Genomic DNA, 25,348 nt, shown 5'->3' with positions numbered 1-25,348 from the left:
GTAGGTATTGATTCGAACAACTACTAACACTTTTCGAGGTAAATGCGGTAGAAGATGCAGACAGACCCGACATCTCTCTTCTACCACAAGTCAGTAAACAGTTTTGTAATATATATATTTTTGTAATAAATAAAACGCCAACTGAATAAATACCCGCGCTATATAACTGAACGTAACAATAATATAAAATGATTTAAGCTTTACACAATAAATACGCGATAATGATGTTTTATTGAAAAACTTTGTGTTCTGATTAAGATTAGTTCAGAACTTGCATAATAATTCAGATGTAGAGATTTCACCATGCACGCGAGTCGGGACTCGCGGTACATTGATCTAAATAACTGGATGAACCGAATTAATTATTACAAAAAGAGTTTAACGTTAGGGTCGTTCAAGAAATGAGCGTACCAATTCTTACAGGTTGGGAACGCAATTGTGAGCCCTCTGGCATTATGGGTGTCCATGGGTGGCGGTATCACTCAACATCAGATGCGCCTCTTGCCCGTTTGCCTCCTGATATAAAAAAAACGTGTGGCACTCGGGAACTGCCGCGGTAAAGTTATTGCATAGCATTTTTTATCAACTTATGCAATTATAATTATTTATTTATTTATGCAGTATTTTTTTCTTTCATATTTAATCAATCTACCCCTCTACCAGACTTAGACTAGCACGCCTATATAGTATGTCTCACTCTTACGCGTACTGGCAGCACCAGCCGTGCTTACGCTACGTCACTGATCTCGTCGGAGAGATGTGAATATGTGTTATCCCGCTCTAACGCGTATTGGCCATATCTATATTACATCAACCTGTGTTAGGTTTTTTCGTTACGGAATTTCTTAATTCGGTCGCCGCGCTCAATGCCGGCGATAAAATATATGCAATAGCTTAATAAATAAATACAATATGTTTGTACCAGAACATCATAACTGATATATATAAAAAATATACTAAACAAGTAAAAAATCTATCTATTTTATTACTTCTTCGCTTTTAAGAAAATTTTCAATAAACAATGAAATTAAAAAAAAAATTAGACATTTGCGAACGCATTTCATTTGTATGCACCATCTAGCCTTTTTAATAAAACTCTACATCTTTGTGAACATCTTGTTAGTTGAAGCACTTAGTATCTTAAGACGCGTTTGTAACGAGTTGGTTAATGAATTAGATCTGAATTTAGTACGCTAATTATTAAACTTAGCCGCGAGCGTTTAATTAAATTGTTGGTGTAGGTATATCGATACTTCATTATTTAGGTTTATCTGTAACATCTAAACAACTTTTGTTTGGTATTTAGTCATAAATTCACACTCAAAATAAGTAACCAAGTACAAGTCTTTGAACGTCAACAGAAAAAAAAATCTTAAATTGATTCTAAATTTACATTTATTACCAGTTCGCAAGTCAAGGGCGTAGTGAAGCAGACAAGAAAAACTGGCAAGATTTCTCCGCCACTCTCTTTACGCCCGAACCCAATAATGTATCCACAATCTCAGAATGAAAACAATCTGAGATCAGCCGAACAGATGACAGTCGATCGATCTACGAATTCGAAGACAATTAATTTTTGGCGACGCATGGAATGCAATCTCTTCGCTCTTTACACTCATATTTGATAATAATCAATATAAAGTAAATAAAACCATAAAATTAATATTAAAATATACATATCTATGTTTACAACATATCAAATAGCTTTTTAATAAAATATATTTTAAAAACTGGTGTAAGCAAAATCTTCAGATATGATTTTGGCACAGTTGAACTGTCATTTTCATACAAATGTCTATCCACATACACCGATCCGAACTGCCATGGATAGCTGTATCGACAGATGGCCATTACAATCCGTCGATCGGTTATTGGCACACTTTAATCAATATTTGCATTAAGATATCTATATCAGATGGTCGAAAACGGGATTGAGATAGGTTATTGGGTTTGGGCGTTAATCGCCAAATTTTGAGTCATACAAATTGTTTAATATGATCATTTAAATAATCGTCAAATTTTTTAAAAGCTTTATTAACTACGTTTAACAAATTTTGAATATATTCAGTGATAATCCTCTAATTTCGCTTGGTTAGTTTTTATTCTAGGTTTAGGTTTACTTTATTTCCCAAAACTTATTTATATCTCCATCGACTTATTGGGTCTAAGGCAAGCCAGTTTCCTCGTGATGTTCTCCTTCACCGTTCGAGCGATTGTTAAATGCGCACATAGAAAGACAGCCGGGTATCGAACTTACGATGTCAGTTGCACTATAACCACTACTAGAAGTTATAGGGATCGAAAATTTAAAGCTATAACTTTGTGTCTCCAAACTTTCGATGTGAGGATAGGATTAAAAAGAATATCAACAGTGACCAATATATATTTAATGAAACAATCCATTATAAAAATAGCAACAAAATATACATTTAAGCCTCTACAAAACTATTAACATTTTTTCTTACCACTTAAATATTTTTTTATGTTAAAAAAATTCATGTATCATTGGTGAATAGATCATTTTCAGTTTTTGTAATCATAATTATTTAATAAAAAAATTATCTTTAAGCGTATCATATGCGTCAAAATTAAATATTTCGTCTTTATCACTCACATTGCACATTAAAACGGAAAAAAGATGATAAAACATTATTGCCAATATAAAAAATGGTATGTTTACCATATAATTAACCATATTTAATATTATTTATAATTTTTGGAATAGCCAGACTGTTTTTTATAATTTTTGGAATAGCCAGACTGTTTTTTATAATTTTTGGAATAGCCACACTGTTTTTTATAATAAGTACTCAAATGAACATTTCTAAATACACGCCCAAATAGTTTAGTTACCCATGACCAAACGGAAGCTAGACAAGCGCAGACTATAACTCCCGTATGTTGTGTATTAAATTTTGATTCAACACATAATTGTCGTAGGGGTACTAGTAAACAACATAGCTTGTATATATAAAAATGGCGTATTGATAACCAATATAGATTTTTACAAATACAATATACCCACTAAAAATACTGGGGTGCCCATATACTGTTGACTGCCTTTTTTGGGTGTCCCGTAGGCTGGTCTGTCAACCTATACTAAAAAACTATTTACTTGTCTTTTATTAGGTCTGTCTGGAACGATAACCTACCCCTTTTCTATTAATTAAATACATATGACCAGTATGAGACAACTTTAGCCACAATTGTCACCACGATGCCTAAAAAGCCTATAATTATACTTATTAAAAACCTATAATATAAAATGGCTATCCCAATAATAATCTTCATGTCAAAAACCGCAACAATTAGGCGAGTGTGACCCTCTGTTTAAGCATCTGTTGCGATATAATTTTTTGTTCGGAAGAAAGAGGGTCACCCCGGAATCTTTTGTATCTGTAACAGAATTAAAATAAAGTTGTTAGATTATTGTTTCATAATATACATAGTTGAGTTGCAGACAAGGAAACGTACTTTAAACTTTTAGCAGTGAGACCGCTTATTTTCTGTGTTTATATTAATTTTGACCAATTTTGTGATCAATTTAATATTTGTTAAATAAAAAAAAAGAGTGTGTGTACTTATGTACAAGCGTTAGGACTGTAGTAGTACTGTAATAGTACTTCTTTGGCGCATGGAAAAAAAATAATTAAAATGCAATGATAAATAATAAAATTAATCAAAAAGATTTTATTTAAATAAATAAATTATTAGTAAATACTATCACCGTCCTATATGAAATTGATTTAAAAACACCAAAATAATATATATTTATTCACAGTGTTTAAGATTCATTCCAAGATACTTAGTAAGACCTCTGAAGATTCAAAACCCAATTTGGCTAGTGTAACTTCTATGTGTTTTGCAATCGTGTATCTGGATAGTTTGTCTATATCAGAATCCATTGTATGTGAGTAGATTCTTGACTATGTGGCTGTCGGTAAATGACTGTCCAAAGCAGATGATGATACTACGAGCTCAAAGCTACTTTCTATTGAATTAATAGTCACATCGTATATATGAAATGTAGCACGATTGTCAAATTTCTCGAAAACTAAAATTCATATCGATTCCGCAGTTTTTGATATACAATTCCATAAATTAAATTCACAACTATTTCTTCTAGTAACTTACATCATATCATAGAAATTTCTCTGTTCCATTGAAAGCGAGGGTTTGGTTTCCTTCAGTGCAACTTCAATGTCGTCTCCATTGACTGTAACACACTCTATACGACGAGTTTCACTGCTCATCTGAATTGTTAAATAAAAAATGTGTGTACTAGTGCTCCTTTCGGGAGAACCAAAACTTCAGAGAAGTCAAAAAATTATATTAATTTTTGACAGCGTTTCAGTTTACTCACCAGCTGAGTCTCCAATCGTCCAAGTTGCGCAGTCACCAGAAGAGACTTCAGATCAGCCGGTGAGAAGCCCTCAGTCTTTTCCGCTATCAGCTGGAAGTCTACGCTTTCGTCTACTGTCACATTTTGAGCCAGCGTCTTTAGCACTTCTTGACGATCTTTCTACAAGCAATATAGGGTTATATGCTGTTCAGCTTTTGTCTTTTGCAAGACCCCAGAAGACCTTGGAACTTGGAAATATGTGGGCATATATTTGTTTCAAGTAGACACAGAGCAAGACAGATTCTATTGAAGAGTCTATACAAATTTATAAATGAAACAAACATATGTTTTGTCCTCATTGTAATGTAAATGGGCGCTCCTATTTATCCACGACTCTTTCAAGTAATAGTTGCAACATATCATTTCAGTAGGAGGCTCATTTTAAATGATACCATGGACACTCTCGCTCGGCTCGCAAATGCGTTGCCGGTATTATACTACTTTTCGATAGATTAATTTTCTGATATTCATAAGTACACATTCTTCCTTTTATAGTGCTATCTCTTTTTGAAGGTTGGCGATCATCATGGATACTTTAATTTTGAATGCAACAAGGACTTGGAGCTTTGACCAAACCATTGTCTATGGTTTTTCAACTATGAAGTGCGTCTCCGTCTGCCACTCTGCCATGTATGATTAGTTGAAGGAACTCGTACTTTCTGATGTTACGACATATACATTTACCTAAATGAAATCGTCCACGTAAACTCAAAGAACTCACCAAATCCGGCAAAGCGCAATAAATATGTCGTTCGATTCTTCCAGCTCTCAACAAAGCCGGATCCACCAGGTCCGGTCGGGACGTGGCAACTACAACTGGACCCTTCGCACCCCCTTCGGCCCCATCGAGCCTCGCCAGTAATTGGTTTACCACTCGGTCGGTTACACCGGTTGAATCGTGACCACGTCTGGACAAATTGTAGTCGACATATTTGTATATTATAAATTACCATAAACATATTTTTATAAGTATAAACCTATTTTACATCACATACATCTATTTTACACACACATCATAACCAAACACAGATGAAATTATTGCATACTTTTATGAATAAAATCGAATATTTTTTATTTAATTATCACTATTATGTATGGATATAAAGGAGTGCACGCATGGGCCAATCGAGTGGGAGATAGATGCGGCGCAGGCGTACAATGAGCGTAACGGGACACTGAGTCATGTTTTTTCGTGCGTACAGTGGGCGTCACAAGTGTACAGATTGTTGAATTGATTAAGAATAAATAAAATATTAAAGTAGCTAAACATTGTTAGTATGTATATTTTTTACCGCTAATCGACAAAGAAATATTTGAGAAATAAATATACGTGTCAGTACCAAACGAGTTAATCATGTTATTTCTAAAAATGTTAAATTGAATTTGTAAAAAATGAAGTGTTTGTGAAGGTACTTACAATAAAACTTACTTGGGCGCGAGACTGTCGAACTCGTCAAAGAAGAGAATGCACGGACGCTGCAACTCCGCTCTGCATGATAATTCATGATTAAAGAACACTGTATTTATGTGAAACATAAATATTCTAACTCATAAAACTTCTATCCAATTTCTCCGTTTTTTTCGCCGGGAATTAAAAACCTTTTTGGCCGGGAATATTTTTCAATACGAGTCTGAACATACAGGGACAATACAGAGTCTTTTGTGCTCGCACTTTACCCACTAAACCTAGTAATGACGATGATATCGAAGAAGGCAACATGTCTCCGAGATATACATATATATTCTGTAAAATAATAAAAAAAAACTAACTTGTCAAAAATATCCCTCACAGCCTTCTCGCTTTGTCCAATATATTTGGAAAGTAGTTCCGGGCCCTTGACAGTGAGCATCCGCATATTAGCGGCCCGGGCCAAACAAGACCCCAAATGGGATTTGCCCGTCCCAGGCGGGCCATACAGCATGACCCCACATCGCTTAGAGGGAAACAGCACTGGATACATGATTGGCCAGAAAATGGCTTCCGTGAGCTGCCGCTTAACGTCCTCCAAGCCTCCTACTGGAGTCCATATATCTAGTTCTTTGGGTTTATCTTTTGTTGTTTCGTTGAGACGTGGTTTGTCTGTCGATGATTCTGTAAAGGTATTGATTTTTCTACCATTTTATTTTAAAAAGCCACTCCCATCTCTGAGGTCGTAAGTTCGAACCCCGGCTGATGTTAACTGAGTGACCTTTTGGAGACGCCAAATCCCACTATAATGTACTTATAATAAACTGTATAGGTAAAATGTAAGAGAGCAAGGAGTTCCACTCCTTTGCCATGTCAACAACGAAGGGGTGGAACTCCAGCGTGCTTCTAGATAAAGTTTTTTGAAAGGGGATGACGGAGTCAGGTATTATAATACTCCTGACTTAACCAATAGAAAAAACTTACTTTTCTTCTTGATAGCTTTGAATATCTTCTTATTAAGGTAGTCCACAACATCTCGCACGTTGGAGCCGGCTGTATCCATCGCCATTCTGATGACGTCATCGTCTTCAACAAGGAACGACTCGCGTACCTTGTTATTTAGTAAGTGCTTGAACAGCTCCACCCGCTCGTCCTGAATTTAAAAAACGCAGTACTAAGTAAAATGATTATTTTTATATAGGACAAACGCAAAACGGGCAAAACTGGCTCGCGAGTGTGTTGCCGGCCTTTTGAATTAATTTCTAACTAACGATAATCAGCAAGTATTGGGAGTATATGGTACGCGTTCAGCTGTTAAAATTTGTCATCGTGTCAGCAGTTGGTTATACTCAAATTTTTATTTTATTTTTTATTTTTATTTATTTTATTTATTTGGTGCACAAAACACATTATAATCTTTACAAAAATAAACTTAAAACTAATAGTTATGAACAGGATTCTAATGTAAAACCATGTGCACACTGCAAAATTAATGTTACATCAATAAAAGGCTCATAACTAACAAAGGTAACATAGTAAAAAAAAAAAACAATAATAATAATAATAATAAGTTCCTCGACACCAATTTAACGTAACGTTAACCAGGACCACAAGGGTCAGCACTTAACCTACGATGGAGGATGTCTTTAACGACACTAATGAATTTATTGATGTTGCGACAGAATATGTCCACAAGTAAGTGGTTGCTCTTTGCCATCTCGTTATATTGACGAGCCATCCTGGTCAAAGGGTTGTAAAAAGAGATGTTATTCTTATAAGTTTGAAGGGAAAATAAATTGACTTCGTTAGCTCTACGGGCACTAAATCTAATGTTAAGGCTAATGTGAGCTAGTAGTTCGGGAGAGTCTATAATGGAGTGGGTGATTTTGTAAAGGTAAACTAAGTCGAAGACTATGCGTCTGGATTCTAATGGTTGAACTTTAAATTTCAGGAGTCTATCGCAATAATTTAAGTTAGACCGGCCAGGTTTTATACGATAACATAAAATTCTGAGAAATTTCCTCTGAATTCGTTCAATATCGTCAATGTGCACCTTATAATTCGGCGACCATATAGGACTACCGTATTCTAATATACTTCTTACGAGGCTGAAGTATAAGTACAAGGTGCTACGAGGATTTTTAAAACCTTTTGTGGATCTAAGAATAAAACCCAGTAGATGGTTTGCTTTAGACGTGATGTGACTATAGTGGGCACGGAATGAAAGCTTGTCATCGAACAGGATACCTAGGTCTTTTGCAACATCTGATCTGTTAACAAATTGACCATCTATGACGTAGTTCCATACGATTTTGTTTCGTTTATTAGTAAACGATATGACAAAACACTTGTCTATATTTAAATACATGTAGTTCGTCTTGCACCATTGTGATACGGTATTGATATCACGCTGTAATGTTAAGCAGTCATCTAAATTAGTAATAGAAGTAAATATTTTTAAGTCATCTGCATATAAGAGACAATTGCAGGACAGTTGTTGAATAAGGTCATTAATAAAAACTACGAAGAATAATGGCCCTAAGTGGGAACCCTGAGGTACTCCCGATGTAACTGCGATAGGTGCAGAGATGAAGCCCTTTAACGCAACCAACTGAGTTCTAGAGTCTAGGTATGAGCAGATCCATCTATATAAACTGCCGTGGATACCATGTGACGCTAACTTATGACAGAGCAGATGGTGATTTACTTTGTCAAAAGCCTTAGAGAAGTCAGTGTAAACAGAGTCAACTTGGCCACCTGTGGCAAACACTTGACAGAGATAGTTTTTGTATTCCAGAAGGTTAGTGACCGTAGACCTGTTTCTAACAAAACCATGTTGCTTGTCTGAAAGAACAGGCTTAAAATGACTGAACAGATGAGTATACATCACTGACTCAAATAATTTAGCAGCGCAAGATAAAATACTTATCGGTCTATAGTTTTTACAATTGGACTTATCACCACTTTTATAAATAGGTATTATGTGGGCAGTTTTCCAGCGCTTAGGAAACACACCACTAGTTAACGATTTATTAAAGAGAACACATAATGGAATGGACAACTCCTTTCCGCAACTTTTTATGAAAATAGGAGGCAGAAGGTCAGGACCCGCCCCTTTGTTAATATCCAAACTATCTATTTTACGTTTGATATCTGTTACCGTAATAGAAAAGCCAGATAATATATTAAAATACGTGTTATTTACAGCACCAGATTGGTCAGTGTATATAGTTTTATTAGTTTTATCGTCAAAAACTGAACCAAAGTATCGCGAAAAAAGGTCACATATCCCCTGACCGTCTGTCTCAGAAGTATTTTCAAGTGTCATGGTGTGAGGCACTGAAATATGGCCTTTACGATTATTCACAAATCTCCAAAATGATTTTATGTCCTTGACCAACGAGTCCTCGATGGATGCGATATACTTGTCGTAACAAATCTTGGTAAGAAATTTGCATCTCTCCCTCAGCAAAGAGAAAACGTCGTAATCGCGGGGATTCCCAAACCTCTTAAACCGTTTATGATATAAGTTTTTTTCTTTATTACATTTAATTAAGGATTTGCTGTACCAGACTGGATAAGATGAGAATTTGCTACAACAACTTGGTGTATTTCTTGATATTATTTCAAATAAAAGCTCATAAAAAGCTTCGGTGCACTCATCAATACAAGGGGACGATAAGATTTCGGACCAGTTCACAGACTGGAGTTCAGATTTAATGTTTTCAAAATTACATTTAGCAAAATTAAGCCGTTTAATGTTAGCGCGTTGAAGCCCTTTAGAAATCTGAATCGGAGAAAGAGTAATCAAAATTGCGGGATGATTTTTATCTAACAAACTTAATGCAAGTGTTTCATTGACACTTATACAATCTATATTAGAAAGCACCAAATCCAACAAGCGAGCGTTTGCATTTGTGATAAAGTTATGCTGTTTTAGATTACACAGTGACATTAATTCATTTAGTAGAAGGAGCTTCTTACTCGGGTTAGGGGAAATTGACAGAGAGGGATTAATCGAATCAGAGTAATCAGGTGTGTTAAAATCACCAATTAATAAGAAATTATCCAAAGGGAAACGATTAAGAAGTAAATTTTGGCAATGGCTATAAAAGAGTTCAAGCTTGTTAATTCTAATATCAGGAGGCAAATAGCAAACACATAAATTTATGCGAGAAGTGTCACGTGCTTCAGGAATAAGAGTAACCCAGACATCCTCCATATCACTATCCCACGATGCTTGACGGATGACCTGGTATTTTTTATGGACGGCGAGTAAAACTCCACCTCCCTCGGTTTTAGCACTGGAGGAATCCGCACGATCTCGTCTGAAGAGATTGTAACGGGCGTCAACAACTTCGCCATCGAAAACACTCATATTTAAGTTCGTTTCCGTCAAGCATATAATATCGAAGTTAGAATTTAACAGATTTAAAGAAAATTGAGTTAACTTGCTACGAATTCTGTTTACATTTTGATAAAATATATTAATCATTGTGGAAATAACGTGTGATCCAGTATATAAAAACAAAAATTGATCAAGTAACTTACTAAGCAATGATAAACAAACAAATTAGTAGTAGTAATAACAATTAAGACAATTTAGTGAAGGAATCATGACTTTTAATTAGAATGGCCGGGCTTGATTCATCCTTACGAACATAAATTTGGCCATATCGCACCCAAACAAACCTGTAGTTCTTGTCAGTAGAAAATTTACGTGCCGCATGGTGTAACTCTTTAGCTTCAGGAGACAAATGTTCAGACAAGTATATCCTGCTCGACGACGAGCCGCCAATACCAATATCGGTAGTAGATAGTTTGGTGTCAGGGTGGGACTTATTGAAGCGAGTCAACGCAGACAAGAGTGTATCACGCTGACGCTGCGTTGAGAGGGTAACTAGTATGTTTCGCGGCCTTTTGGAGTTTGAGTCCATCTTAGCTACACGACGACATGCTTTAACATCACTCTCAGATACCACAACATTTAAACACTCACAGAGTTTTTTGAATAACTCCATCAGATTCTCAGACTTGCTTTCGGGTACCTCGTGAATCTCGAGGTTTAAGTCACGTGAAATCTTTTCAACTGTAAATAAACGACTCTGGAGTTTTGATAACGTGTTTTGAGATTTCGTAAGTTCAGTCTCGAGTACCCTGATTCGATTGTCTTTGTCTGCAATATTTGACTTCAAATCATTTTGTTCTAAGATGATAAAATCCGTTGTCGTCGTGAAGTCAGCCTTTACCAACTCAACAGCTCGGCTAACCTCGTCGGTCACCATGTCCTTCAAGTCCTTTCTAAGCGCGGACCGTAGATTTAGCATAAACGATGAGTCAGGGGACAGTTTCAAGTCTATAAGTTTGCTAATACTGTCCAACGTAACCGGCTGCTTAGAAAAGTCAGCGCCTGCAGAAGTTTTCGTGGCAAAATCACACTCCGGCTCTTTACACGTCGTTATATATGAGGAGGCGCTTGGTGATTGGTTATTGCGACCCCGCCGGACAGGAGTATTATCGTCATTGTTTTTACGCCGAGTTACATTCTGACACAGAGGACAATTAAGTGATGCCAATTGCTCAGCACTGAGCTGCTTAGTCGACCCGGCAGCAACATCAAGGCATTCATAACAAAACTTGCGTTTGCAATTATTACACTTTAAAAAATGATCGACATTTAATACGTTATTACAGCCATGGCACTTCATAGCTTGATTAGATTCACTATTATTCACTTCACTGATTTTACGTATTCTGTATTACTTCAAATTTGACTTATAAAAGCTAACACTATTGTTAAAAATTGAATAATAACACTTATAACACGGCTAATAATACTTTTAACACGGCTATGGACTACCTTCCACCACGGTTGAAAATTGAATACTATAATAATAAATTACATGTAAACAGACACTCACTTTAAGGGATTAATTATACCGAGATCCATATTATAGAATGTCAATTAAATATGAATCTAGTGTCAAACCATTTTTATGAATGAAGTTTGACATATGTATGTATGTCAATTAATGTAAGAAATATAATAAATTCGCGATAAAGTTCTATTTAAAAACTAAAACTTACTTGATCAAGTTCAGGAATATCAAAATGGCTGGTGAAAAGAGGTTTCCCGCCAAACTCTCTCAATACCGGATGCAAGGAATGCATACTGAGTGACGTCATAATTACACAGACTCCAGAACACGACTGCAGCATGTTCTTAATACAAATTGCTAGTCTGTAATATTAATAAAAATAAACTAAAAATTATTAAATTTGATTATGAACAGAGGCGTTATCGGATACCACGTAGTCTTGACTAAATTATATATTAAAAGTTATTTAGGATCAAGATTCTGGTCAAACTATATTGACATTGCTGTCAACATAAAAAAGTCAATTTAGCAATTAACGTCACAATATCCTGCGATAAGAGCATTAACAAAAATGTACCTTTGATAAAACGCAATATCTTGCGGCGAATCGCCTTCCATATTAGGCGATACCAACGCATCAAAGTCATCACAAATCAATACAGATGGACTATGCTCCTGGCATATTAGTATTGCCTTGCTCAATACTTCTGGTATATCTTTCCGGCCCTTTAGAGGCCGACAATGAAGTACGTGAGACCAAAGGGTAAGGTCCTTTTGTACTATATGACACAGAGATGTCTTTCCACTGCCACTAGCACCTAAAATGTAATTGGTTTTAATTTAAAAGAAAACAATATACTTTTTTGCAGATTGAAAGATACCAAGGTCTTAAAGTGAAAACGACCCATTACCATTATCTTTCATTCATGCCAACATGCTAACATAGTAATGTTAGAAATATATGGTGTATGAGAAGCTGTTGCCAGCTGCCAGCTGTTTGAGCTCAAGCCAGTCATTTTATTGAATGCCCTGCTTCTATTCCACTTGTATTAAGTTTAGATTATTACTTTTATAGAATTAAGATATTTTGTTACTTTTTTGTTCTATGTTCTAAATTAAAATAACAAATTAAAAATGTATATTCAAGTTCAATACAATACATGTTTAGCTTTTACTATTTTTAGTCATAATATGCAAATATAAATTCAAATTCAACCCAAATAAACATATATTAAAAACTTCTTTGTAAACTATAAACACATCACATAGACAAAATGTTGACTGATGACTAAAATATTGTTTTTAGCTATACTGATAAAAAAAATTTATCACCACAAGCATAATTTCAGCCTATTTGAGAAATTATAGAATAAATAATGTCTTACCTACCAGTAATTAAAATATTACTCTTAATTTCAGACACTCCTTTAAAACATGCCTCCCTATGAATTTCAAAATATATATTTGCAACAACTTTCTCAACAATATTTTGCATTGATCTCATGGACCTACAATAATTTTTAAAATCATATTCTAATTTTGAGGGCACATGTTTTGGTATCTCTAAATCAGCATCAGTTAAACATTTTACAGACACAGAACAATGTCTGAATGATTCTGAATTTAACATTGTGTATTTCAATTTCTCTGGTTTTAGCTTAAATCTTAAAAATCCATTTGTTATTTGATTGTTTTGCTTCACTATGTTGTTGTTTATTAAAAACTGTTTCCCTGAATGTGTGTTATCAACAACACATTTTTTAAACTTCTCAATGATATCAATTTCTGTTTGAGTTTTGTCTGTGTATGTTATGACATCAATATGTTCAGGTTGTTCAGCCTTGTCACCAATTAAAGTAAATATAATCTTCATACCATTTTCTATATTAATTATAGTATTCAATGACTTAGGTATTAAAACAGAAGGTATATTTTTGTTATATACTTCATGAGAAAGGCTTCTGTATATCACATTATCTACTGGAACTATTTCCACACACAAGTCATCAATTGTATTTGTTGTTTCATTTTCATCTTCATTACGATTTGCTAAATGGCTTATCGATGGAATATTCTGCATTGTTGCAAGTAGTACTGTCAAATTTTTATAGCTACTACCTATTGAGTCCTCATGAACAAAAACTGTATATGGATGAATTAAGTTCTTGCCTTTTTTACCATCACTATCAATAGCAAGAGCTCGCAACACCAGTCTCTTTGGTACAAACAAATAAGGCCGAAGTATACCCTGATTAATAAGACCAATATTGTTAAAGGTCTGTTTATTGTTTTGAGGTAAAGCACCTAAGGTATTGCTCCGATTTTCAACTTTATTGAAAACATCTACCTTTACTATAATTTTACTATGATTGACCAAAAGGCCAGTTTGCTTTGGTGTAAAAACAATTGGAAGTGATGTTGAAATCCATACTACTGCTTTTTGCTGAGACACAACCAGCCTTAATTGATCAAGGATTCTATACTGAAGGATATCAGCATTATGCTCCTAAAATTAAATTTATTATTTGTATTGTACAAAAAGTCTTAATCAAAACTAATATTATAAAAATGTATTTTTACCAATATTTCTTGGTCATCAGGACTTTCTGTATCAATGTACAATTCATCCAAGACTGGAACATCTCCATATGGAGACACAAAAACTTCAGCACCCTCATCTAAATCTAGTAGCTTACTGTGAGTTGGATTGCAGGATATATATCCCTCGGAAACATTGCTGCTGAATACTGCCCATAATAATATTTGTTTTTCCTTATACAATATTTGTATACATTGTGACTAAAAGTAAAATTAAGTGTATAAATTTATACGTGAAATTACAAAAGTTTATACGATAAACAAACGTTAACATGATTAAGCAATTTAAGCATATAACCTTGACCTTATCATTTAAACGAAAACATAACCTATTCTGCACAAAAATCATCAAAATATATAAAAACATACAACTGAACTATGGCTTTAATTGGCTTGAATCTGTATCTAATTTACAGAATAAATTGAAACGTTCTACTTACTTCTTCTTTGTTGGAGCCGTATTTAGGACTTATGTATGCAAAACAAGTTCGTTCGTGGGTTAATGACACTTTTAATCTTACACCGCCTAACATTTTAAAAAATTGCAGTCAAACATTGAAATGTTTAGTTGTTTTTAATTATAAATTATATAATACCTATAAATTGATATCGTTAACATTATATTTTGAAAACGGTATTAGTTTTTATAAACAACGCGACAGCTGATAATGACACTTCATAACCGTTTGTTGTACTGACAGAGAGTCCTATGTCATTGACCGAGTGGCAGCATTCCGATTTACGTTGTTATATAAGGTAAGTTATTTTTTTACTAAATATCGGCCTTATCTTAAATATTTCCAGAAATTTACTACTATATAAAAAAAATTATAGATATTTTACAGGAAAAAGTTTAACTATTACTTCTAATTGTGACAAGAAAAATAATAAAAAGGATTACTTCCTCTCGTTAGTTCTTCTAAAATGGAACGACATTCTTCCCCCTCTCCTGATTGGTACATCTTTGCCAATAGAAATTCGATTTCGTCCAACGGTTTTTGTTAAAATTGCTCTATTCGGTTGCGAGTTGAACTAACGTAACAATATTTTTCAAATAATTAAATATTGGTTATTTGTGGTTCATATTATTTATAATATTGTGCAAATTAAACGGAAACAAGGGTACAAATCAAACGGCCACCGCCGTTTGTTAAAATGTAAGTTATTTTTTTACAGGACGCTATCGTTTGTACTTCATTTGTTTTGCCTCCATTTTTGACCGTTAGACGTTAGAAGATTATTGAATAATATAATAGGTGTAATCGTTGAAACACGAAGTAAGATATAAAATTAAACATACTTTTGTAAAGGACACGTGATAAGTGTTGGTTATTTTCAGTAACTTGTAATGGCGCCAACAAGGTTGGCATCAAAGTCTGTAAATATTAGTCAGAATATGAACGGCATTATGAGCCATGGCATTACGACGAGGAGTAAGCAATTAGCTACTCTGAAATCTTATAAAGACAGCTTGAAGGCGCCAAACAAGAGAAAAGCTGATAGCCCTTTAAAAGATGTAACTGCTAAAAGAGCTGCTTTTGGAGACTTAACAAACGCATTCAACAAATCTTCGGGTAACGAAAAATGCATGGCACTTAAAAAGGTGACCGTGGAAGGGAAAATGCTTCCAGCTGTTAAGGTTATTCTCCTCATTTTTTATATTTTAAGACTGCATGAGGGTAGTTTTGTTTAACATTGCCTTCTAAGACTTTTGTTTATAGAACAACAAATATTTTGAATACAGTGTGGTTTTAGATGTATTGGAACTTTCCCCCCATTTTTTAATACTTGCAAACAGTCAAGGACACTATTGTGTTAACACAGTATTACACATACACATACTATATCTTATTACAGTCAAAATCTGTTATAACAACATCAAAGGGACTACTCATATTTGGTCTTAAAAACTGATTGTCATAACAGCCACATTGCATTGCAAAAAATGTACAGCCAATGTACATTGTTATTAAGTACCTTACTACTACTACTACTTTTACCTTTTTTTAGGACCTTTGATTTTGTTCTATATAATTGGTATGTCCTAAACAATGTCAACATCAATGTCTTTGACTGAATATAGTATTAGATCCTTGATGCTCAAGGACTAAAATATTTTTCATAAGTAGGAAGGTCATTCAAATATGTGTATGTAAAGTGTTCTGCAGCTATTATACTATTCCATCCAATTAATATAAGACTTATTCTAGACTATCAAACCACACACAGCAGTGAATGGCAAGACATCAAAAGGTAGACAGTTGCAAAAAGTAGCCGCAAATGCCATAGAGAGTGTGCAAAAACACTTTGTTAAGGATCCACCCAAACCTATTGCCACTCGGGCACAAAATGGCATTCTTAAGAATATTGTTCGTAAGTCATTGGACAAGGAAAATCAGAATCAAAGTCAAAACTCTTCGGCAAAATCTGCTAGAAGTGATGTTTCCGAGGCTTCACTTTACACCACAGCTTTGGAAAATAAGTAAGTGATAATTATTTATGATTGACTAAAATCTTCGGTGACGTAAATTGCGTCAATAAACTTATCATGATTGCCTTTATTGATTCCTATAACTTATTTTAAATAATTGCTTTAAAAGGTTATATTGGCTTTATCAAATTATGATCTAATGAAGATAAATAACATAAGGTTTTTTTATGGAAGGTTTGGCTCATGCATGAGATTGAGTGTTGTGCTTTTTAATTTGGTGAACTATATGTAATGTCTCTCATTTCCTTCGCTAAAACTGTTAGCTTTAGCCCAAACGAAACAAAGGAGGAATATAAGACAATCAGCGAGAAACTAGACAAAGTAAATTTGGATGACTCGGACTGTAGGTCTCTGGTGGAGGAGGTGGACATCCCACACCGAGTGCCTGCTGGTGTTATTGACTTTGACAAGGAAAACTGGAATGACCCCTACCAAGTATCTTGCTATGCTATGGACATCTTCAACTATTTGCAAAGCAGAGAAGTGAGTAATCTTTTAGTATTTGTAGTAGAATAAAATTATGCTATTTGATCAAAAGCCCCTCATAAAAATGTTCTCCAATTTTATTAATAATTAAAAAATATTAACTTTGAACCCTTGTAATAGAATTTCGCTAGAAGGCCTACTACAAATTGGGTTTTTACTGTGTTCACTGCCTGGAGTTTGCAAGACAGCCATAGACATAACATTTATTACTAACTAAACACACTGAAACACAAAAAATAATAATCAAAGAAAAAAAAATAAAAAGAATAAGTGTGTGTGCTGTGTGGTTTTAAATATCTCAGCATTATGCTGAGCCAATACCACAGAGAGAGACCACAACAGCTAGTTTGCGCCTCAGTCTCAAAAAAAGAATGTAATAATAATAATATGTTCTTAGTAGCAAAAGATCATAATAATAATACTAAAAGTTAGCAGTGTAAGTAATGAAGGATTGTGTAAAAGTGAATAAAATAAAAATAATACTCCATTTAGTTAACTAACTCAAGGTTACACAGATCTATTTAATTTTTCCTGATATAAGAATGTCCAATAAACATTCTTATATAACCAAAATTATAAGCAGTTGTCAATGCATTACTTGTTATCACTTATCATTATTGTTGAGTGTGTTTTTGTTAAAATGGACACAAGGCTAATATGTTTATTTTATTCTGCTTCCTGTTCTTGTAAATGAATAATTCTAACCTTATTAATATTTAAATCTACTCGAAATCTCGTACAATGTACAGTACATATGTACTAAAATAAATCACAGATAATATTGATTTTTTGAATACTTAAAATCAGCTAGTTGGCTACAGCATATATATTAGGCGGCATGACCCGGCTTCGTAAGGCTATGCATATATTTTAGAAAGGAATGTGACAGTAAAAACATAAATCGCACAGTTTGGTGTTTATCGTTTAAACGTAATAAAAATTATTTTTAATAGATCCTGATCCTACCGAGACATTTATTGATAATTTTAAAAAGTTGTCGGCGTTTTTAACATGTCTATTTACGCATTCTTTGTTACAATGTTTATATATGATTAGCTTAAGAAGTTGTTGTTTATTCAAGGAAACATATCCTTGGAGAATATCCTAACCATATTTTCCAGTTTACCTCTTGTTAATCTCTAGTATATGTACAAGGAAGAAATACTATTAGTTTAGCTAGTGAAGACTGGCTACTTGAAATGTCATTCCTAACCAGGCAACCAAAGATTAAATTTTATCTATTAAATACAAAGACTATTTTATAAAAAGAGTGGCTGAGAGTCTTGCCAGTTCTTCTCTTCCGTTCACACATTTACTGCCAGTTCTCAAATCTAGGGTACGCCCTCTGGCAGTAATGCAAACTAAAGCAAACAGGCAGTAAATGTAAAATTAGAATTAGCATTTAATGTATATTTCTTTTTTGACGTTTATAAGTGTACATTATGTTACCTACATGAATAAATGATATTGAATTGAATCGTTAATTGTGTGCTGCGCCTTCATAAGGTTTGTTTCAAATATACAAGCAAATATGACTTCACGTATTTTACACACATACATAAATTATATTAGAACATATAAATTTCAAACTATATAAAAACAAACCAAACAGGCGAAATATATTTTCATACGTATGTATTTGATTGTACATGTTTACATGTTTGAGAGGATAAATTAAATGATATCGTTATTCGTCACACAGCCTCTCTTCCCCATCGATGACTATCTCACACGGATAAAGGGAATCACAGCGTGGATGCGAGCCCTACTTGTTGACTGGATGGTGGAAGTTCAGGAGAGCTTTGAACTGAACCATGAGACATTATACCTCGCCGTTAAACTTGTTGACTTATTCTTGACTCGCTCGAGTCGGAAATTGCCAGAAAGGGAACACTTGAATAAGGAAGAGCTACAGCTGTTGGGTGCATCTGCCCTATTTATCGCTTCTAAGTTTGACGTAAGTATTGTATCATGTGGAATTGTCTTTTTTTGTTCTATTCTTGAGGTCCCGATTCAAACTTAGGGGAGTTTCTTCACACCTTAAGTGAAACTGTCTACTTGCTTTGTCTATTTACGCAAATATAATATGCATTTTAAATAGAACACACCCTTATTAGTATAATTTTTTGTTTGGGTTTAAAAAAATCTATCGTGAAATTTTTAGTTTCAAATAACTTTTTCCGTAACTTTAACTAAATCTTTCATAATTTTTCAGCAACTTTGTTAGCCAATAGCAGTTATTACTGACAAATCTAATTGATGTTTTGCATATTTATTCCTGATCTTCTTTTTTCATTATTGAACCGTCGACTTTTTTCGCAAGTTTTAGAATTGTTTTCGATACTTATAATCACATACAACTTATTTATGTGAATGTTAATGAATATGAAATCAATGTAACTAATGATTCTGTATTTTATTTTCGTATGTTTTTATTGCTATTTACTTATACATTATTATATAACACTTGTAATATTAAATTTGTATTCAAATCATTGTTGTGGCAGACACTATATTATATTTTTCTATATATTATTTAAAAATATAAAACGTTATAGGAACGGATCCCGCCACTTGTGGACGACTTTCTGTACATCTGTGACGGTGCCTACACACTGAATCAATTAATCAAGATGGAGATTAAAATTGTGAAGACGATCGACTTTGACCTCGGCATTCCTCTCTCCTACAGGTTCCTCAGAAGATACGCTCGGGTGAGTCTTATTTCTTTCAGGGGGTAGTGCTAAAATAATTAAATTAAGAGTTTTTCGACCATTATGCAGATGTCTTCTAGATAATACTTTTACACTATTTAATTTATTTGATGTTAAATAGTAGCCTACTGAACTTTATTCAGAATTTCAAGGTTGCTGAAAAATACCAAATAGACTCGGTGGACAATTGAAGAGAAATGGTTTTGTAGATCAGAAATATTAAATTGATATAAAACACTTCAGTGTTAGTTTATCTGTTGAAGTTATTTTACAAATAAAAAAAATGTTTGGCTAGGAAGGCAAGGCGATGGAGATAGAGATTTATTTTCGGTTAGAATAACTTTATTTCTCATATGAATTATGTACAAAAATTTGCTTACTGAGAAAACACTATAAACTAAGATTAATAATTATTATTAGAACGCACAGATGTAGGTAAATATATAAAATTTACAAAACAAAAACAGCAACAAAAATGTAGGTAGACATAATAAACTCGATGGTCAACCAAGCAAAAACATAGATGTTCGGATTGGATTTCACATATGGGGTGCGGCCAATAAAACAAAAATTTTGGAATTGGAACGGGGACATAGGGCTCTTTTAAAAGTGATGCTGTTCCGGTCATACAGATTCCCATCGGAAGAGCTCTATCATCTTAGCAAATTACTTTCCGTTAGGAAGCTGTTTGTCCTGAATCTAATTTTAAAAACCCACAGAGCGCTCCCGTTTGAGAATAGGCTGGTCTTAAAAAGAAATAGGGATGTTGTAGTCGGTCAGACCGTAAGGACCGACTTCGCTAGACGCAATATGCAAGCAGCCTATTTATATAATAAATTAAATAGGCTGCTTAACATCTACCCTCTCACCGCCTACAACCTAAAAACCCGAATAAAAGACTGGCTTATGATCACGCCTTATGCAGTATTAGAACTGCTTTTGAGACCCATGATTTAAATACACGTTACTCATTCACTCACTTACTTACTCACTCACTCATTCACTCTCTCACACACTTACTCATGCACACAATCAGGTGTGATGATAACGGTTTAACAAGTAAAAAATAAAAAGGAAATGAACTGGTTAAATTATTTTAAGTAATTAACTTTGTTATGGAAGAGCTGGAACCCTAACACAGGTATATTTACTTAAAAGGGTTCCCAAATCTCACACTATGAAAAGAAAGATGTACCAACTTAAATGAATAAAGACTTATTATTATTATTTATTACTAGATGTGGCATTGATGGCATATTCTGATATAACAGGTTTATATTTATTACTTTTTATATTTTAATAAGACTATTTTATTTACAATCGATTTTTGGATTATTTAATTACATCTTAAGTTTTTGTTCAGAAGTCGTTTTTATTCCTAATTTTTCTATCAGAATATTATTTTTCTGATGGTTAATATTTAGTTAGATCCTATATTATAATTGTTGTATAGTACAGCTTTCTTTTTTATGAAATATTTTTGAATGAATGAATGCATCAGTCTAAAAGAGTTACCTAAGTCTGGCTGTACTTTCGGGGCGTAACTCCCGACGGTTGTGGAAATCGCCATGCTTATAAAACTAAGAAAGCCTGTGAGCAAAATGGCTCGTACAGTTAATTATTTTATTTTCTTGATTACTCAAGATGTCATAATATGGAACGTGGTGTAATGGTTGCAGCTGCTTACAAACGTTCTGTAAAAAACTTGGCGTTTAAAAATAGTGGTGGAGAGTTTATTGCCAGTTCTTCTCTTCCGTTCTACGTCCTTGATGTGAGAACTGGCAGTAAATGTAATTTCGCAAATAATTTTATTTATTTGACGTTCATAAGTGTACTTGTTTACCTGTATGAATAAATATATTTTTGTGTTTGTTATTGCTTTCACAAATAGACACTTAACTAAACTCCTTATCATTAACATAATTCGATGTTTTGAATGCTTTAAAGTTTAAACCATCAATGCACAGTGACTGCCACATTAAGATATTCTATACAAATGCTGCCATATTTCATTGGCATATAGTTAATTTCGGAGTTTTATTATTATTAATATCTATTATGAATTATATTAAGTAAATGAATGTTTTCGCTGTTTGCAGTGTGCCCGAGTCTCGATGCCAACTCTGACGCTGGCTCGGTTCATCTTGGAGCAATGCCTATTGGAATACAGCCTGGTGTCTCTATCTGATAGCAAGATGGCGGCGGCTGCGCTCTATGTGGCGCTGCGGATGAAGAACGTCTCGCATTGGACACCCACACTGCAGCATTACACCGGTATGTATGAGGGATTTAAAAAGTGGGATGTTTTTGGTGGTTCCCAAAAATGGTTGCAAAAAAATTAAATTGCCCGTTGTTGTCAACATATTGAGAATATATAGAGGCATTTATTAAATTATTATTGATAATAATAATTTATTTTTATACTATACTCTGATTTTTAATTCAGTCTAACAATTAATAGAAAAGGGGAAAATTTGTCCCATTTGAGGGCAATAAAATTAAATGTTACATGTTTATTATGTTTTATCTGCAAAAAGGTAAATCTTAATATTTACATACTCAAGTGACCAACAATATACCGAGTTTAAGTCTATTAATTCCAGGTGTAGTAAACCTTTTTAATTATATAAAATGTTATCTTTACTTGTGCGTTTTTTACTGCTTGTGAAGAAAGAGACGACGAGAGAGAATTATCACTTGCTGTTATTCTACTTTTAATGTGGAGCACCGAACATAACAAAATGGATACATTCGCTAACAAATAAAATGTATGTATAGAATCAGATTTAGATTTTCGGCCAAAAAGGTTTGCCATCTCTGACATGTCAAAAAATGAAAGCAGTCAGAATTCTACGGAATTAAAAATCAGAGTATGAGTCAATTCTTACGATATATGTAGAAAATGTTTGTCAAGTTTAATTTCTGAGTATCGTATTATGACTTTCAGGCTACGCCCTCTCAGAGATTCTTCCGATCGCTCTCCTCCAAAACGCAGTTCTGCACAAGAAGCCAAAGTCCGCGATCAGCACGGTACGCAACAAGTACTCGCACTCGATATTCTTCGAAGTGGCCAAGTTGCCCTTAATAGACGACGCTGTCTTGACCAGCTGAGGAGGAAAGCGTTTTGTCAGGGTTGTCAGGTCGCTTTGAGGTTAGAAATTCTACAAAATCGGCAGATATGTTGATCAAAAGTATATTAATAATTTGGACCAGTGCTATTTCTTTAAAGTCTGTCTTTTGGTCAATTCTTTCTTTCTTCAAGAAGCCCCTACTTATATACGTCTCTAAATTATTTTAGATCTTAGCAAAAGCAAAATCGGCTCGACGATTAGGTTAATTTAAGTTTTAAGTAAGGAGCTTTGATTATGTTTAATCTCAGTACATTAGTTTTTCCCTAAAACTTGACAACCCTACGGTAACTTATAAAATATATAAATACAAAATATTGTAATTGCAATAAATTTGTTAAACAAGACATTAGGCGATGCATACGCGAGTTAGAATAATTAAAATCTCGATGAGACGCTTAATTTAATCGTCAATCGTATGAAGCTAAAGCGTCTTATTTACTGAGCTGAATTTGATTGACTTTTAAATATTTGGATTAGATTAATAACAGACTAACGTGCGACGTTTGATATCCGAAATTGTACTTATTTGTTTTTTCAACAAATCCTGTGCTTTTAATTAATTAGTGTATTGACGGCCTCGTTAGCTGATTTTACTCTTTGTATGTAAAATTTGTTAGGACTTATGTAAGTTAACACAGGGATGTGTGCCAGTTGCATTTATTTTAAGACTGATGACGTGGATAGCCTCTAAGCCTGCATTTGACACTAAAATATTTAAGTCTAGACTTTGATAACAATGATTTAATTACAGAAATCATTGATTCGTTTTAAATTAAAATGGTTTATAATTTCATATAGAGGTAGTCAAATCTTAAATATGTTAGTGTCGTGTAATAGTGCTACAAACTTATCTGAGCCGGTGACATCAAGAGCGAAGCGTTTATGGTTAAATAAGTTGGGGCACTACGGTCGTGCCATATTAATGTATGGCTCCATTACCACCGGTAAAGTGGAGATGTTGAAACCAAGTTTCTTCGGCTCTGATCTCCATTTGTTTGAAAAAATAACCAAAATCGCGAAACAGTGTACGTTCGCCCGTCGCTCCGAGATCGTCTTCCTATAGTCAATTATACGTAGGGAACGGTTTAGTGTGGAATATTTAGTGCTAATTGTAATGTAATATGCGGAATACGAGTTTTTATTTATTAGTTTTTTTTTTGGTTCAATTGTGAGACCATGTTTTATTTAAAATTAATATCAATGAATATCGGCAATTTGTATGAAATGAATATCTTTTAGATGGTTTTGTACATAATATGCTCGCGTTGACTGATCTTCGTCGAATGAACTCAACTTGCCACCGAGAGCAATTGATTTTTATAAAGGTTATGTATTGTGATGAGCAGAATTTGCTAATATTATAATGAATGGATTTTGTAATGTTTTAATTATAATTTACATATTAATTATTGTGAGTTTTGCAGCGGTGTCGTGTTTTGTAATTTATCACATTTTAAAGAGTACAAAATATTGGAATGTTATAATGTTGTTCATTAATGGTAAGTTTTAGACTAGTTCGTTTTAAAACTGTTTTCATATCATTTGTCATTATACAAGTTAATTTTAATGTAAACTGTGAAATGTAAATAAAAAGTGATTTTGGTTTGATTTACCGTTTTATTTAACATCCTTGTGTGCAGCCGTAAAGTAAGGCTATTGTCTGAGGCGCTGTCAAACTTAATTAAAATAAAATATTTACGTCAATAACAAAAAAAAATCTCATCATTATAGATTAGATATTTGTCAAGACGAAGTTTCACTTGCTATTTCAAATATAACATTTCACGTGATGCAATAGGAAAAGAAAATATTGAGGTAGAATTTGTTAATATTCAGGTTAACCTCTAGTTGGTATGAATGCAGAGGTGTAACTTTTATTTTTCAGGTTGGTCCTTTAAATTTCAACTGTCGTACAGTTGAAATTTCGATTTTTGAAGCAAATTTAAATAACACTTAGCAATACTAATAGATTTTTTTGAAGATATTCTTCTTTAGGCGCGTTATGAAAAATTGATGAGTGAAATTTTATGATGCGCGCGCACCGTGACACAATATTAACAGAATAAAGTTAGGTCTAGGTGGCATAAAAATCGATATCTATGTTCAAGTTGTATGTTCTAGTAAATTTATATGTAGAACTCGTGTTTCGTAACGTTACAATTAAACAGTATGAATAAATAATTTATTTTGGTGATTTAAATCGATTGTTACGTAAAGCCACCTCGCCTAAACTTATTAT

At 33.7% G+C, this 25,348-nt stretch overlaps 2 protein-coding genes across 5 annotated transcripts; one reads left to right on the top strand and one right to left on the bottom strand.

Annotated features, from left to right (window-relative positions):
• Positions 1 to 2,492: 2,492 nt before the first annotated feature.
• Positions 2,493 to 14,988, bottom strand: LOC110996678 (peroxisome biogenesis factor 1). 2 transcript variants are annotated; one of them, XM_045630349.1, is made up of 12 exons: positions 14,728 to 14,984; positions 14,270 to 14,488; positions 13,079 to 14,195; positions 12,267 to 12,507; positions 11,898 to 12,051; positions 6,795 to 6,963; positions 6,173 to 6,494; positions 5,832 to 5,891; positions 5,124 to 5,310; positions 4,364 to 4,522; positions 4,135 to 4,253; positions 2,493 to 3,396 (listed from the first exon to the last, which is right to left on the bottom strand). In XM_045630349.1, the coding sequence occupies exons 1-12, from the start codon at positions 14,818 to 14,820 to the stop codon at positions 3,309 to 3,311; spliced, it is 2,928 nt and encodes a 975-aa protein (XP_045486305.1). In that variant the 5' UTR covers positions 14,821 to 14,984; the 3' UTR covers positions 2,493 to 3,308. The 2 variants fall into 2 exon arrangements, with proteins under 2 accessions (XP_045486305.1, XP_045486306.1); XM_045630350.1 differs by lacking the exons at positions 2,493 to 3,396; positions 4,135 to 4,253; positions 4,364 to 4,522 and having other exon boundaries at positions 5,190 to 5,310; positions 5,820 to 5,891; positions 14,728 to 14,988.
• Positions 14,989 to 15,272: 284 nt separating this feature from the next.
• LOC110996686 (G2/mitotic-specific cyclin-B3) lies at positions 15,273 to 24,717 on the top strand. 3 transcript variants are annotated; one of them, XM_022264499.2, is made up of 8 exons: positions 15,273 to 15,444; positions 15,627 to 15,926; positions 16,498 to 16,769; positions 17,126 to 17,261; positions 18,967 to 19,221; positions 19,823 to 19,978; positions 22,078 to 22,252; positions 22,926 to 24,717. In XM_022264499.2, exons 2-8 carry the CDS (start codon positions 15,636 to 15,638, stop codon positions 23,087 to 23,089), a joined length of 1,449 nt encoding a protein of 482 aa, XP_022120191.1. In that variant the 5' UTR covers positions 15,273 to 15,444; positions 15,627 to 15,635; the 3' UTR covers positions 23,090 to 24,717. The 3 variants fall into 3 exon arrangements, with proteins under 3 accessions (XP_022120191.1, XP_022120190.1, XP_022120189.1); XM_022264498.2 differs by having other exon boundaries at positions 17,048 to 17,261; XM_022264497.2 differs by having other exon boundaries at positions 17,042 to 17,261.
• Positions 24,718 to 25,348: the final 631 nt, after the last annotated feature.

This window comes from Pieris rapae, chromosome 12 (assembly GCF_905147795.1).
Source record: "Pieris rapae chromosome 12, ilPieRapa1.1, whole genome shotgun sequence".
Lineage (NCBI taxonomy): Eukaryota > Metazoa > Arthropoda > Insecta > Lepidoptera > Pieridae > Pieris > Pieris rapae.
This window is presented reverse-complemented; position numbering and strand designations above follow the sequence as displayed.

Coding starts and splice junctions, on each gene's coding strand:
- LOC110996686 (XM_022264497.2), top strand. CDS start 15,636: ATGGCGCCAACAAGGTTGGCATCAAAGTCTGTAAATATTAGTCAGAAT. Junction 16,770..17,041: donor ACCACAGCTTTGGAAAATAA/GTAAGTGATAAT, acceptor TAAAACTGTTAG/CTTTAGCCCAAACGAAACAA. Junction 19,979..22,077: donor TCCTCAGAAGATACGCTCGG/GTGAGTCTTATT, acceptor CGCTGTTTGCAG/TGTGCCCGAGTCTCGATGCC.
- LOC110996678 (XM_045630349.1), bottom strand. CDS start 14,820: ATGTTAGGCGGTGTAAGATTAAAAGTGTCATTAACCCACGAACGAACT. Junction 12,508..13,078: donor GAGTAATATTTTAATTACTG/GTAGGTAAGACA, acceptor ATTACATTTTAG/GTGCTAGTGGCAGTGGAAAG. Junction 6,964..11,897: donor ATATTCCTGAACTTGATCAA/GTAAGTTTTAGT, acceptor TTTTAAATTCAG/GACGAGCGGGTGGAGCTGTT.